At 42.7% G+C, this 15,399-nt stretch overlaps 1 protein-coding gene across 1 annotated transcript in view; it reads left to right on the top strand.

Moving 5' to 3' along the window:
• TBX20 (T-box transcription factor 20) overlaps positions 1-15,399 on the top strand; it is a 31,611-nt gene that overhangs the window by 6,027 nt on the left and 10,185 nt on the right. Inside the window, exons 4-6 of the mRNA XM_042817314.1 lie at positions 1,902-2,010; positions 5,884-6,042; positions 9,518-9,594. Of these exons, the coding sequence (XP_042673248.1) occupies positions 1,902-2,010; positions 5,884-6,042; positions 9,518-9,594 (345 nt within the window). The remainder of the gene's footprint in view (positions 1-1,901; positions 2,011-5,883; positions 6,043-9,517; positions 9,595-15,399) is intronic.

Raw genomic sequence — 15,399 nt, 5'->3', positions numbered from 1 at the left:
CATGCGGTGCATCAGCATGGAAAAGCCAGGTTTATTACACGTGTGCCTAACCACTATTGGGGTGCCAATCCTTCTGCTTCTTCCTTGCTAGCTCGTTGCTAACTCGTTCACAGCATGAGTGCTGTGCCAGCCATTAACTCTGTATGGCATAAAACAATGGTGCTCGGCTTGTAGGCACACAACAATCCTGACTCGCTCCCCAAGTGCATATTTGAAATAGTTTGGCTTTTTGGTCCCAATTAGCCAAACCTTGCTGAGCCTGATGCTCTGTGATCACAGTAAACAGCATTAGCTATCCAGACATGCAAAATTAGGAGTCAGGCTCCAAAAAAAATCATGAGACTGGCTGCAAAGATGCAGGGGCTGGAAGCGATATGGTCAGGATTGTTTTTTCTTTGCCTTCTGTAATTTGAGGCTTCGAAAATTCACGTTTTGACTGTTTTATACAGGAAAGCAAAGTGGATTTTCATAAAAGATCTTAGGTTTTCAGGCGCACTGTTATGTCCTCACGAGCTTTGCTCTACAGCTGGGAGCAGGGAGGACCCTGTGTGTTGGGCTCGCTGGCACAGCATCCCTCCCATGGGTTCAGCTGCACCAGCCGAGCGGTGCTGTGGATCAAGAGAAGGAAAACATCCTGCCCGCCTGGAGCGAGCCTTGCCAGTAAAGCTTCAGTTTCACCAGCAGGACTGTGCCTTGTGGATTCTGTTGGCAAAACAGAGAGCCCACGATCATATCTCTTTCCCTCGGAGCAGCAGAGCGGTGCCTCAGGGGGCTTTGGCTCAGCTGTTTGCTGATTAGGGACCTGCATGGTTCCTCAAGCAGCTAAGCCTCATCGTTTTGAGGGTTTTCTATTCTCCTTTTGCTTAACTAGAATCATGGCTCAATGAAAAAAAAAAAAAAAAGCAAACAAATTCTCTCTGTTGGCCAGCATCTCAGCCCTGCATGATAGAGGGAATCTCTTGGTGTGGCCAAAAACACTGTCTGTAGAGAGCCAGGCCCTCTGCAAGTGATAACACGCACCGACAGCAGCAGAACCAGCCTGATTTGCACTGGCTGAAGCTCTAATTCAGCCCTTAATTGGCTATCTCAAAAGCACTTTCAAGTTAAATCATTTTTATCAACGTATTATTCGTATAAAATCATTGTTTTTAAATAGGCCAGCACTTGCACTGCGTCTAGTCATAGTGTATATATCATTCTATCTACATGTCTTCCTTACTTCCTTTTCTTCTGCTTAATTTCCTAGGTTGTGGGCTGTTAATTACAGAGTTGCAATTAATTTCTTTCATGTCAGACCACTGTCCTGGACCGCAGCCCTCAACCTCTTATAAACACACGTCACCACAGCCAACGTGTGATCGAATGCAGGTTAAAATCATTATCACGGCTTAATGTTACATATAAAGAAAAAATGCATTTTTATCTGCATTCCCCCATTATCTCTCTAATGACACTGTGTTTTTTCTCTTGGAGCCGCAGTCATTGTTATTTTAAGTGCTTGTTAGTACAGCTGTGGGGAAAGACGATCAATTTTTCATTTGGGAAAAGAAGCAACAGTGACCGTTAGTTAATGTCTCCATTTTAGATAACTAGATAAAATAATAGCTACGGCCAGGGAGCAATCTAGCACTTGGTCACAGAATTCTTCATTCAGTTCCTGTGAACTAAACAACTTCAGGCATCTGCTTTGCTGCCTTTCATTAATGGCATTCATTCATTTGGGCAGATCGCATGCTTCTTGCTGTACTAGCAGATCTGTATTGCCCAGAGCTCTCAGGAAACCTACTGCTGTGAAACCATGCCACATCTTGAAAGCAAAATCTTGCTTTGGATTCTCCTATGGAGATGGTACCTATGTGAGTCGAGTTTTCATGCAGAGGCCTTTTCCCTGTGTCTTTCAGGCTGTATGTGCACCCCGACTCCCCGTTCACAGGTGAGCAGTTGCTGAAGCAGATGGTGTCGTTTGAGAAGGTGAAGCTCACAAACAACGAGCTGGATCAGCATGGCCACGTGAGTAACTTCTTGGGGGAAAGGACCTGGAGAAACAGCGCTCTGCCACCGCATCCATTGGGGATGGGGAAACACCTGGGGTGGAGCTGAGCATTTCAGTGAGGGAGAGAAGGGAGGACTGAGCTTTGTGCTCCTGCCTTTGCCTTGCTGAGACTTGGCAGCAGGCTTAGCCACCCACACTGGCTTGCAGGCTTGTCCCTGTGTGCTTGGAAGATTCCTCTCATTGCAGGCCATCTCTTAGGGCTGGGTTCTTCCACAGGAACTCTTTTACCTCCAGACTCAACACAAAGTTGGGCGTGGAGTTAGCAGAAAAGACACCACAAGAAGGAATATGGGATTATGAAATGTGCCTCAACAGCTCTTGAGATAACTGTGGGATGCCTGAAAGTCAGCGTACCACAGCATTCACTTGTCACTCTGGACAAAACTGGCCCCAAAAGAAATTTGGTCTTGTTGGTACCAGCCTTGTGTCACGAGACCTAGCTGGAACCAAGTGGATGGGCTTATGGGCTGAGAATGGGGGAGTTAAAAGGAAAGAGTCTAAATGCAGGGTCAGTAAGCGAGGTGTCAGGATGAGGGGGCTCATTTTGACCTCTGACACGTGCTAGGAGGTAACTGACTGGTAAAGCAGAGCAACAGGGGTGTCCATGGTGTCAGCAAGGCCCCACAGAGTGCTGCTTGTTGCTTTTGCAGGCTGGCTGAGGTGGTAGCCAATCGCCGGAGCTGCACTTGGTGCTAACAATTCTCATCTGAGAGAAGACTTGTGATCATTTCAAGACCTAAAAATTGAATCACAGTCATTTGCATTTAAAAATCCTCCTAGAAACAAGCAACCAAAAAATAATTTCTTTAAAAAACGCTCAGCTAGATGCCTATATGTTGTTCTTTGTTAAGCTCCGTGTGTGGATATATTTTTCTTGAATCCAGTTCCCAGCAATGCTCCCTTCCTAGCAGAGGAACTAGCAGAGGCTGTCTTTTTTCCCCCCCTCTTATTTCATAGCCTGTAGAAGGGCAAGGCTGAAGATTTGTGGGCTCTTTCACCGAGTGATGATAGAGCAGTATATGTGCGCATTTAAAAAGAAGCATTTTTCATCATAACAGGGGCCATGTGTGCCTCTAATAAAGGGCTTGAAGCAGTGTATCGCACACTAGTTAGGAGCTGTGCAGTTCCCAGAAGCCCAGATGAGTATAAAAAAGAAGTCGGTCTGCGAAGCTGTCGGGAATAGGGACACATAACAGAGCAAGATGTCAGTGTTGTGCAGGCAGGCAGCGGGGGAACATGGCCTGCAGCGGGTGAGGTGTGGCCGCCGGTTCACTTTCCAAGCGGCGGAGGTGGAAGGCTTTCAAAGTTAATGGAAAAGTTTTGCACATTTGGTTAAGAATAAGCCTGGAAGGCTTGATCCTGTGTTGAGATTTGTGTGACAGATATTATGCTATCGTGGAGCACTCCCTTTTTAGTGTTTTGCTGTGTTTTATGTTCCAAATGAGGGTGTCAGGTTTTATGTGCTGCCTTATGAAGCTGTGTAAATGTCATGTCTGGATGCTCTATAGAATGAAGGAGCAAATTCTTCCTCTGAAGCCTTTAAAGGATGTTTGCTGTGGCATGGCAAATGGGGCTGCTGAGGTCCAAGACAAGGGAGGAATGGAAATGCCTCTTTAAAATTTGCCTTTCTGTTTGAAAGAGTTGTGCTTTGCTGATGAGATCTTTTTAATTGTCCTGCTATAACGTTAATTACGTTTGATGAGGCGTGTCGCTTCCTGAGGAAGCTTTAATGACCTAAAATCTGTCTTTAAATACTAGTTATGGGTACAGCAGTTAGAACCAGCCTAATTTCAGTTTGTTCTAGCGGCTTGCTTTCTCCATCATCCAGAAGACAGTTTTGGTTGTGAAGGTAATTGCGGTGTTTTATTTGTAGAGTGCTTCAGTTTCCTGAAAAGGAATCTGAAGAAAAGAGAGGCATTTGTTTGCCTTACCATTTGTTTGTTTTCTCTTATTCTGAGACTTCTGGAGTTGGCAAGCATTGTTGCTGTGTATCTTCAGCAGCACACATAACCCCACAGCTATGTACATTTTCTCCCCAAGCATCAAGCAGAAGTCTTATCTCTGTGTGCATGACATACAGTTTGCACCATGGAAACACTTGCAGATATCCTTACCAGAGAAAGGAAGTGGCTCTCGCCTCTGGATTTCTGCAGCGGAGCAAGTAATTTCTCTTTCTTTCTGCTTGTGATACACTGATGAGCATGACATTTTTTGGATTTCTGCTGATGGTTTTCGCACTGGCTGTTTTTTCCTGGGACTTTTGGCTGCACTCAATTGTGGTGGCATTATTTCTGGTTTATGGTGAGGTGAATCATGAGTGTATACATTACCATAATTGCTTTTCTGGCATTTATGATAGCAAAACTTAAACAGATGAACGTTTGCAGAAGCAAACATGGAGGTGTGAACACAGGCAACTGTGAAAGCTGGGATTTCAGAACAGCCACAGGCGGTTACGCCCAGGCGTTTCTTAAAGTTAACCTGGCAGAAGTTAGGAACCTATAGGCTTTTAAAAAGCAAACCTTGCCCAGCAACTCTTCCTGAGCTAATGTGGAAGGTGGATTCCCAGCACAGTTCTCAAATTCTAAGGATTTTGCAGCTGGCATCCAGATTGCCTCTGGTGACTGACCTGCCGTCGGTGGGAGCCAGTTGCCCTCAAGGTCCATCTGGCCCCTGCTAATCCTAAAAGGACCTGTTCTGGCCACCTCCACACCTGAAGTGTCAGCACGGGGGCAGATGGGATGGCCGGGGGCCTGTGCTCATGCTGAATAACCAGTAAGCACTCAATGCAGCCAGCTACTCCAGGTTGTTCCCATCACATCCAATGATGCTTTAAGGTGGTACCTTTGTGCAGTCTCCACTGAGTGCAGCCTGTGTGACCCCTGCAGTCACAGTGCATGTCATAGCAATATTTGGCCCCAGAGGAAAAACGAGCACATGCAACCTTTCCTATTTACTGAGCTAGCACAAAGTACTGCCCTGCTTCTGCTGTGTTTCAGCTGAAGTTAACGCTTCCCAAGGAATGCACATTAGCTATTCCAGATGTACAGAGCTGGCTGCAGTGTAGTTATGGCCCCTGTAAAATAGAACCACCCACTCCTTTGCCAATTTAGTCTTGTGACTGTGATTATATCCAAAACAAGGACTGGTGCAAGCCGAACTCTGTATTTAATTCTTATATTGTAATGCTGTGGTTAGAGGCAGCCAAAAAGGCCTCCATCCCATGGTAATTCAAGCAAATGGGAATCGCTGTTTGACGCCAGTGAACATTGGAATTGGTTTGTTGGTACATTAAGTTTAGAATTATTTCGGGGGCCCACAAACAAGAATTAATGAGACAAAATGGAAAAACTTGGTCATTTGGGGTTTCTGTCCTAGTTTCCCTTCTTGGTAGTTTATGGTGAAGAATATCTATCATGTAGGTTGCTTTAAAAGCTTGCTACAATATAAAGATCTGGGAAGTTTTATTTTTTGGTCAGACAGTTTGTGCTGGCAATAGTGGTTTTTATTTTTTGGGGGGGTGATTCTTGGCTTTCTACACTCAGCACCTGCATAATTTTGTAAACGTTAGGGCTTGGTCATACACTTTCAAGAATAAAATACCCACATTTGCAGGTGAAACCTGCAAACTAGGTCCCATACAAGCAATAAGATCAGGTAGGTAACACATTTCATCTGTAGGAATAGGTACTCATGTTCCTGGACGCTTACCAGTAACATGGGAGGCAGAGGAAACCACCTCTTCAACTTCTTCTACGGCTTCAATTATAGTCTTCAAGGGTCTTGTTAATCTTCCTCTCAGGGCAGTGCCATGTAACTCTTTCTTGCAGATCATTTTAAACTCCATGCACAAGTACCAGCCAAGAGTCCACATCATTAAGAAGAAAGATCACACGGCTTCTTTGTTAAATCTGAAATCCGAAGAGTTCAGGACATTTATCTTTCCAGAGACAGTTTTTACTGCTGTCACAGCCTACCAGAATCAATTGGTGAGTATAGTTGCTAATTTGCACAGATACAGTTAAATTCCACCCTGCTAAAAATTCCCTTTTTCCCCAGTCTCGTCTAGGAAAGTTTCTGATAGAACCTACCTTTCCATTCTAACAGTGGCTTTGGCTGGCTTCATTCATATTCAGAAGTCACCCTTATGTACACAGATAGTTCTGCTAACTTCAAAGGGACGTAAGGATTATTCACGGGAATAAAGATGACATGAAAGGAGCTTTCATTTTTATTCCTTTCTTTCTATACAAGGCAGTTTGCATATTATCGTTCTGTCCTTTTCTAATTATAGTTCATTAAGGAACCATTTTTATTCAAAGTGATCTTTCATGCCATGAGCAATTAGCTGCGCAATACGCTGGTTTGCACGTCACGATTTCATGGGTTTAAAAAGTTGACTGATAAAGCTTTAAGGCTCAAATCTAAAGGAAATCACCCAGAGATACGCTTTTCAGAGGCTGCCCAGATTACATCCAGATGTTTGAATTTCAATCTGCATGCCAGTGAATAATGTATACAAAATGGAGGAGATCAAAACAATGGATTGCTAATGAGTAATTTTAGGAAGTATATAAACAATTGGAAAGCAGAGGCTTTACTTAACAGTGGGTAGAGCTTTAATATTTAAGTCAGTAGAAACATGTCGTTGGCTTCAGTGCGATTCAAAATGTATTTAAAAGGATAAATGTCTTCTGCATTTCAAAAAGAGAACCCTTTCCATCTCTAATTCCCCCAAGTTAAGAAAAATTTAAGAAGTACTGTCCAAACATGTGGGCAGGCAGCATCCTGGAGTCAAAGAACCTACTGTTGTCTTAAAGAAGTCTGCGCTTCTTAATATAAAGAAATACTAACTCATTTCCAAGTGCCATGGACAAAATGAAGCTACAGCATGAGGGTTCAAATAAGCTGTGGATGCAGCAGTTAGTTCTTGTGACAGACCCCACATCCAGCTTTAAGGCTCCAACATCTGATGTTTTGACTGTAGACTCAGGTTCAGCACACGACAATCTCAAAAAACATCTAGTTTGAACATTTGGGTAGATTTTTTCCTTTTAGCTTTCTGTAGAAACTAGTAGAACACAGGAGGCACTAAGCTAGCTAAACCTGCATTTATTTCTATAGGATAGATTTATGTTTACCATCGATATTTATGTAAGAGATGTTTCCAAACTAACCTTCCCAAAGAACATGCAACGAGTCCTGGAAAATTTCTCAATGGAACATCTCCGGAACCCCTAGAGGTTGATGCTGTCATTTTATTTATGACTAATGAAAATGGAGCCTTTTTTCATTTTTGCCATTTCTTTCAGAACTGTTTTAAGGAGGGGCTGATTACATTTCTGGAGGTTATTAGATAAAAGCTAAATACATTACACTTTCAACAAACTATCTCATAATTTAAGATTTAAAGGGCATGCATTTATTTAAACAGTCAAACCACTGCCACAGAGTTGAATTGTAGGTCAAATTTCATTTTAAAATGCTTTCTAGCAGATGTTCTCTGATTGTTTGTGAGACAGTCTCTCAGGAAAAATATGGCCATAAATGATTGCGAGTCTCATCTGGCTTTGGTGAATACAAAAAGTTTCTCTTGTGATGTCATACCAAATTTTTAATATTGGGAAAATGGAAGTATGATTGGTGAAAATACACTCAAGAGATGAATAGAAATCCTCACGATTCTGCAGTACACTTGGCGCAGCGTGCCAGTGATCTAAGTCAATCAAACTAGTTAGAGCTTGTCTTTTTGCAAGGTAGCTTTCAAGTCCTGCCACTAAAATGTTCCCCATACGTGAGGCAGCAACCTGCTGCTCTTCCCAGCATTGCTGCAAATCTGGCACATAGGCTTCTCAGGAGGTGGATGACACTGCACCTGGCTTGCTGAGCTGTTGCAAAGCTAGCGTTGAGGATAGTTGTCCCTGAGAGTGTTTGCAAGGCAGAACAGCCCCAAAACCTCAGCCAACTCTGGGGTCCTGTGCCATTTGACCAGCCTCCAGTGGACAACCATGGGCTTGATGGCAATGTGATTGTCTAAGGATTTGGAAAAGAACCCTTTCCTTTTTGAGTCCGTAGGGCCATTCTTTGAAAAAAGTGGAGCTTCTGTGACACAGGGTTTTGGGGCTGGTTTTTTTTTTTTTTTTTTTTTTTTTTTTTTTTGAGGAAAGTCGGGCTGAAACCACTGCTCAGTAGGCAGTGTTGATTTTCATCAATTGTAGCTGAAGTTGGTGGCTGCCCTTCAGGTCAGACCACATGTTGTCCCTCTGCTCCAAGAAAAACTATAACTCCCACTTGCTGTTTAGCATAAATGGTAAATCCAAATACTGTTTTGATTGTCACAGAATCACAGAATGGCCAGGGTTGGAAGGGAATCTCCAACCCCCTGCCAGAGGCAGGGCCACCAACCTCCCCATTTAATACCAGCCCAGGCTGCCCAGGGCCCCATCCAACCTGGCCTTGAACACCTCCAGAGATGGACGGGGCATCCACAGCCTCTCTGGGCAGCTGTTCCAGCACCTCATCACTCTCTACGTGAAGAACTTCCCCCTGACATCCAACCTAAATCTTCCCTCCCTCAACTTCAAACCATTTCCCCTTGTTCTGCCATTTCCCCTTGTCCTTCTCTCAAGTGTTACTCACCAAACTTTTTTTAACTGAACAGCTAGAAAACTGCTAAGGCAACGGTGTGTTTTCCTGTTCCCAGAAACACAGTGGAAGCCCCCATCTCTTCCAGGGAAGTTTCACTGCAAAGTTCAGTGCATCCCTGGTGCCACAGGGTGTCCTGGTCTGTGGTTGCTCTGGCAAAAGTAAAGGCTGACTAAGTGTTCAGAGTTGTAGGGCTGCATTTGAAGATGGGAGGGGAGTTTTTCTTTCAAGAGATCTGGCTTTCTAGGACTGACTGTTTTAATGGGGTTACTATTTTAACCCTTCCCTTCCCTTCCCTTCCCTTCCCTTCCCTTCCCTTCCCTTCCCATCCATCTTTCCATGCAAAACCAGCTAAACTGCCCCTGTGTGATGGGAGGTAAATCTGGCTGAGAATATTTGCATGACAGTTGAAAAAAAAAATAGGAAAAAAAATGGGGCTGAAGTCTGCAGGCAGCTATCCCCAGTTTGGACATAGCTGATGTGCAGCTCCACTGGAGAGGCTCAGATGCTTGCAGGGTGCTGTGCTTTCTCATGGATAAAAGCTACCTGACTTGCGTTGTCTGGAAGCAATAATGCCTCATGTGGGTGGGTTACTCCTGCTCCGGGTAATGCAAAATCTGAGCCTGCTGTACCCTTTGGTCTTTCTGCTCTCGTATGAATTATATACATGGCTTTGCAGCACCTCAAGAGTTGTGCACACACATGAAGAACATGGATACAACTAGTGGTGAGGTCAGGAGAATGGATAGGCAAACACTTTGTACACTGCCATAGTTTAACACTGTTTTCATGTTGCGTTGCTTTTTTCTGTGTTTCCAGATAACCAAGTTGAAAATTGACAGCAACCCTTTTGCCAAAGGATTCCGCGACTCTTCCAGACTCACTGATATCGAGAGGTAATGGGGACTTTCTGTTTACTTTCCATGCAGATAAGATAAAGAGAAGGGAGAGTTTGTAGGAAAAGCATCCTTTCAACTCCTGAGAAGCTGTGCATTTTAAAGTTATCTTGTTGCATATGGTAAGCCTCCTGCACCTCCTTTAAAAATACTTACAAACTTTACGAAGAAAGAGCTGTGCTGAGTTTTGACATCTGTTCCAGTTGGGGCCAATATATTCATCTTCCTGATGGGGCTTCTTGAAGGGGGAGACAGTCAGTTTTAAAACTTTAGAATGAAAAGCTTTTTTCTTATCGTGCCATTTAATCCTATTGAGGGCTGTGAATTGGGTCACTGGGAAACAAGGGCAGTGGTCCTGTGAAAAACATCTTTATAGCTCCTCACTGCTTCACACAGTGGAAAAGAGAGGGGGAGCTTCCCAAAATACACTTCAGCAGTCCCAGACACTGAAGTCAGCAATTATTGCCATCAGGACAAATCCCATAACTCCCACTCTGACGACAAAGATGCCATTTTTGTTTCACCAAAATTGTACTGCAGGCTTCATCAGGGGAAAGCTTTATCTGCAAACTGTGGAGTTTTGTGTGTACAGATCATTATAAGCAACTGCTGCTATAGGGACAGAAGCATTAACCCACAGCTGAGTAGGAAATAAACTCTGATCCCTTGGTAGCTCTCCAGTGCTTCACATTTTTATGATATCGTGTCGAACGGTTTGGCAAATGAAGTAAATTTAGCAGCCTGTGTCCTTTAGGCTGGAAGAGAACTTGATGGAGATGGATGTAGCACATCCAAATTTTCCTATATGATCATGAAAGTAAACTGGGAGAGGCCAAAACCCTCCAGGCTCCTATTTGGGGATATCCAGATGTATCTGTGATTCATTTTCCATGGGTGCACATAGGGGACAAAACGGAATATGACTTTATTGAGCATATAGCTAGAAAATCTCCTTACAGCAAAAGTGCATACATCCAAACAAATCTATGGCTGGAAAGTGTTGATATAACTTATACCTTACTCCTACTGGATCATTAGTGATCTGCTAAGTTGCTGGGTGAAAGAACAGTAATTCTGAGAAAAAAAAAAAAGCATGTGAATAATAATGCATGCTTGCAAAGCTGTTAAAAATTTCTTTCTAGGTGAAGGACTTTTAGATGAAAATGGAGAAAAGTAACATAAATTTAACTAAAATAGCATAGCCTGGTTTCTGGACAGAGCACTAGAAAACAAACAATGTGCAAAGCTCAGGCAGGAATGCAGGAAATAGTCAAGAAAGGACCTGTAGGAAGAGAAGAGAGCTTGATCCTCACATTTCAGTTTCTTTGCTTTACAGACAGGCAAGATCTAATGACACAGCTTTGCAAGAGCTGAGAGAGTCTGAATAGATAGATAAGCGGGAAGAAAAACTGAGTTACCTCTGTGCTGATGAACTGACCATCGTGGTGCTGGGTATGAAGGGAATTTTTCCAGAGGACATTTTATTATAACAGCACATGGCACGAAGTCAGAAATGCTGAGCATAAACCACAGTGCCCTTTTGTTTATTGATAAGAATAGAGCCTGAGACAGGCAGCCTAGCCCAGGCATGAATGTTGCCATGAAAGATAAGGTATCCAAATGTGAAACCTACAATAAATACAAAAACAGACCGTGGAGAAGTATTGAAATTCCATTAAAACTCTGCATTTGAGGGTCTAGGTTTGGATACGATCTTATTTTCACTTAAATGGAAGCATTTAGCTCTGGTTAGGGCACAGTGGTGTTTAAGAAAAAAGATCTGCTGCACTGTTTATCAAGTAATATGACAGTAAATGTGTGATACACAAGGGGGCTAGCTAATAGGAGATTGATTTCCTAAGTTATTAGATACAGTCCAGACATACCAAAGGCTTTATTCATTTCCAGCATTAAATAATCAGGCACATAAGAATGTCATTTTCAAAGTGCTCACTATTCTACAGCTTTCATCTTAGCACCAGCAATATTACTTAAATAAACGTGATGTGAAGCAGGAGAGATAGCAATGCGAAGTATGACACAGGAAGGGTTTCCGGGCTTATGTCCAATGAGGTGAGCATTACAAGATGCAGGGGATGCACAGGATAGAGCAGTGTGATTCTCCTTCAGTCGAGTTGGAAATGTGGTACCTTTGGTAAGACGGCCGTGTGATAAGAAATACTTGCAGACACGTACCATGTGTATCTGTGCCAGGGAAGGACTGTAGTGCAACTGCACATTTGCCCAGCTCTTGACCTAGAAGCTGTGAACCTGTCTTGCATGCAATTCTTCCTAAGACAGCTTGCATACAGCGTGTGCATGCATAATCTGCAATGCTGTGCGGTGATCTTAACGGTTTCCTGTAAAGCTGCCTGTGATGTTAGGGCCAAGAGAGCACTAATTTACCACAAGTTCCAGCTTTTCAGAATGACCTAAGTAGTGTGAAAGTGTACAGAGCTTTGTATTTCATTTCCAGGTATTTAAGCCTGCTTTTTCCTAAACAGCCTTTGGGGAGGGAAACAAATCAGATCAATTGATCTTTAGAGACCTAAAGAAATTAAATTAGTCTGGAGTCAGTTACTGCACTAAACCATCCGGTAATTGGATTGCTCCTTGTAACTGATTGAAAACAGCCCCTATCTGTAACAATATAGGGAGCTTTTCTTTATAGTAGATCTGAGAGAAAAACACATCTTTTTATGACATGATGACAGAAATTGCACTTTTTTAACCTAATTGAATATGATCTTATAAATATGTGACTTTAACGATTTCAAGCTTCCCATTCTAGATTTACGATCTCTGTGTAGGAAATTCAAGCTGCAAATGCCTTTAGGATTAAATTTGTTTGCATTATATGTGTTGGAGTTATAATATATGTAAAAGTAGTCAGGTTTGCAAAATGATAATGGAGCTCTAGAAATGCAAAGCTATTCAAGCTCCTACATTTTCTTTTGTTGTTGTCTAACTGCCTTACAACCATTTGCTAGTACTCATGGCTATCTGTAAAAGCTTTTCACTGTTCACTTGGTATATATTGAATTTTCAGTAGGATGTGAGATTCCTTCCTTCCACAATCAACTCTTTCCATACGTTACTTGTGGTAATCTACTTATGGCAACAGGACAGGCTTTATCTATGGCTACTGAGATTTAGATAAGTTCTGACTCACCTTTTGATCTTTTTTATGTGGTATTTATTTATTTTTTCCTATTATAAAGAAGGCTTCTGCAGTGGTTGTGATTGAAAAACCAAACATTTAGCTTCAGTTACCAGACTGTGTAACTTGATGTTCTGCGGTGTTGACTACAAAATGCCAAGCACAGTAATGCGGATGATGAGAAATCTTTTTTAATGGCAACCTGTGTTTAATAATAATAATTAAAAAACAAAACCAAGCAACAACAACAAAAACAAATAAACCAAAAAGTAATGCAAGTTTTATGGGCAGTTCACTCTGCGGTTAAGTTTTAAGGGAATATCTTTATGCTTCTGCTAAAGTAAAACTGCCAAGCTCATAAAAGAGGCAAAAACAAAACTCAAACAGAATAGATTCAGAATTTGTCTTCTGAGTTATGATAAAGGTGGCCTTTCAAAAATAAATAAATAGCTAAAACTATTAGAGTGAAGTGTCATGCAAACAGTCCAGTGAAATGAGCGATCGTTTGAAGAGCGTGAGTTGCCTGAACTACTGAATTGTAACCTAATGATCAAACAAGAATTGACACAGCATAATTATGACTTGAATGCTGCTGGGCTATTTTCTCCAGCATGTGATAGGCAAGTTCAGGTTGTGAACTTGAGACTGTTAAAGGCAACTAAGGGAGTATACCCATACATACAAGCCTTTCTGGGAGATAGAGACTTGCTTTAAGGAGATAGTGGGAAAGTCTGGCTGCACAACCAAGTGATTTCTAGGCAGAGAAAGCAAGGAGTGGGGGCTAGGGGAAGTAAGAGAGCCACAACCCAGCATACCAGCTAGATTTGCACAGTAATCAGATTCTGAATTTCCCCCTGAGGAGCTTCATGTCTGAAACGTGGAGATACATTGTACTGCCCTACCAGGCTGCAAGTGAAATGGATGCTAATGCCCAGATACAGGTAGTGTCTCACTGAAGTAGCAGTCAAACCATGTACTTCATGTGCTGTCAGCAGCTGTCTCTGCTCCCATCCCTTCCTTGTTCACCCTACGGAGGCTACCTTCCTCCCTGCTCCCACTGGTTACTGCTAGCTTAGAGGAAAGACCCCAGCTTGCTGCCAGAAATGCATACCCTCTGTCCGTGCTCGAGTAGGGCTTTCCCATAGCTGTTGTTGATGTGGGGAGAAGTGATGTTCTGAGCTTAGGGAGAGACACTGGGTGCAGCAGTACCTAAACGCCTGGTGACTCATACTTGTTGCAGATGTGCTGAGGTTATTCCAGCAACTGCTGCTGCAAGGAGCTGGATTGATTATCTGTAGCTTCTGTATTCACCTTTCCAGACCTTGCAGGAGGCTTGAATGGCTTAGGATACGTAGTGAGCATTACCTGCCTACATTTAGGCACCTGGAATAGCTGAAACCTGAAACATTCCCTTCAAATTTGATTCCTCCAACTCTACTTCCTGCTAGCAGTCAACTCTTCCTTTTCTCCAGCATAAACCCTTCCTTGCTAGCTAAAACCTCTTCAGTTCCCAAGATTTTAAGCATTAGCTTATTTTCTAGTTAGGCCTGCTTTTCTGTTATCTCCTTCTTGTGCAAAGTTGTAGAAAATATTTTAATTTGCTAGTGTTTTCCGCTTAGCAGTGCATGCTAAGCAGGTGGGATGATGTCGAATCACATCCACCATTTCCATCTCAGGGAAGATTTTCCAGGAGATTTCCCCAGACCTGTGTGTCACGGTGCTGCTCTGCCTTTACCTTGCATCCTCTGCCTGACAGTCACAAAGGACTGATAGAACTCACTGGGTGAAATGGAGCTTTGTGGGGCTGCTTATCTGTTGTTGTCACCATATTTTGTCACCATTCTGTCTAGTGGTTGGCGACCCTGCACACAGCAGGGAGGGGTTGAAACTAGATGCTCATTGTGGTCCTTTTCAACCCAGGCCATTGTTTGAAATGTATTTTGCAGGGAAAAAGATACATAGAAAGAGCTTTGATATGCATTTGTAGTGGTTATGCTTTTGGCAAACAGGAGAAAAAAAATAAGTTCTCTTTTTTTTTCATTCCCTGTATAAAGACTTACTCATTTTTTTTCAGCTGAGAGATGTAGAGTGGGTATACTTAATATCCTCATGTTCCTCCTTCAGTTATTACTTTTCCCATGTCATGGCTTCAGCCAAGCTAAATCACCTCCATGTTACAGCTATTCCATAACTGTCATTGCTAATCAGATGTTTACTGTGAGGATGCCAGTACCACTTGGTGATGTACTCATTCTTTCTCCTTAAATCATCTAGAAGTAGGTGTTCCATAACTTAATTTTCCTTTCACTTCTTTTTAAAAATTGCATATATTCTTGTAGAATTGCTTTCATCCAACACTTGCCTGATAGTTTTGACTTTCAGTGAAAATGTATGGTGCTTCTGTGCTATGTTTTGGGCCAAATTATACTTCAGTTCATGTGAGCCAATGTAGTTTGATGAGCCCTGGTTCTCAGCTGGTTAGAGTTGGCTCCGCTGGCACAAATGATGTAACAGCGCTGCTCTGTTCTGGTTGAGGATTTGGTCCACACCCTATTGGAGCTGAGTTAGGCTCTAAGGTCAACCTGCAATATTAAACTACCAGTGGAACAAGCAGATCAATCTGTGTCTGTCTCTTCGTACATGCA

Source organism: Centrocercus urophasianus, unplaced genomic scaffold (assembly GCF_019232065.1).
Source record: "Centrocercus urophasianus isolate 14NV4802_14NV808 unplaced genomic scaffold, USGS_Curo_1.0 seq_16, whole genome shotgun sequence".
NCBI lineage: Eukaryota > Metazoa > Chordata > Aves > Galliformes > Phasianidae > Centrocercus > Centrocercus urophasianus.
This window is presented reverse-complemented; position numbering and strand designations above follow the sequence as displayed.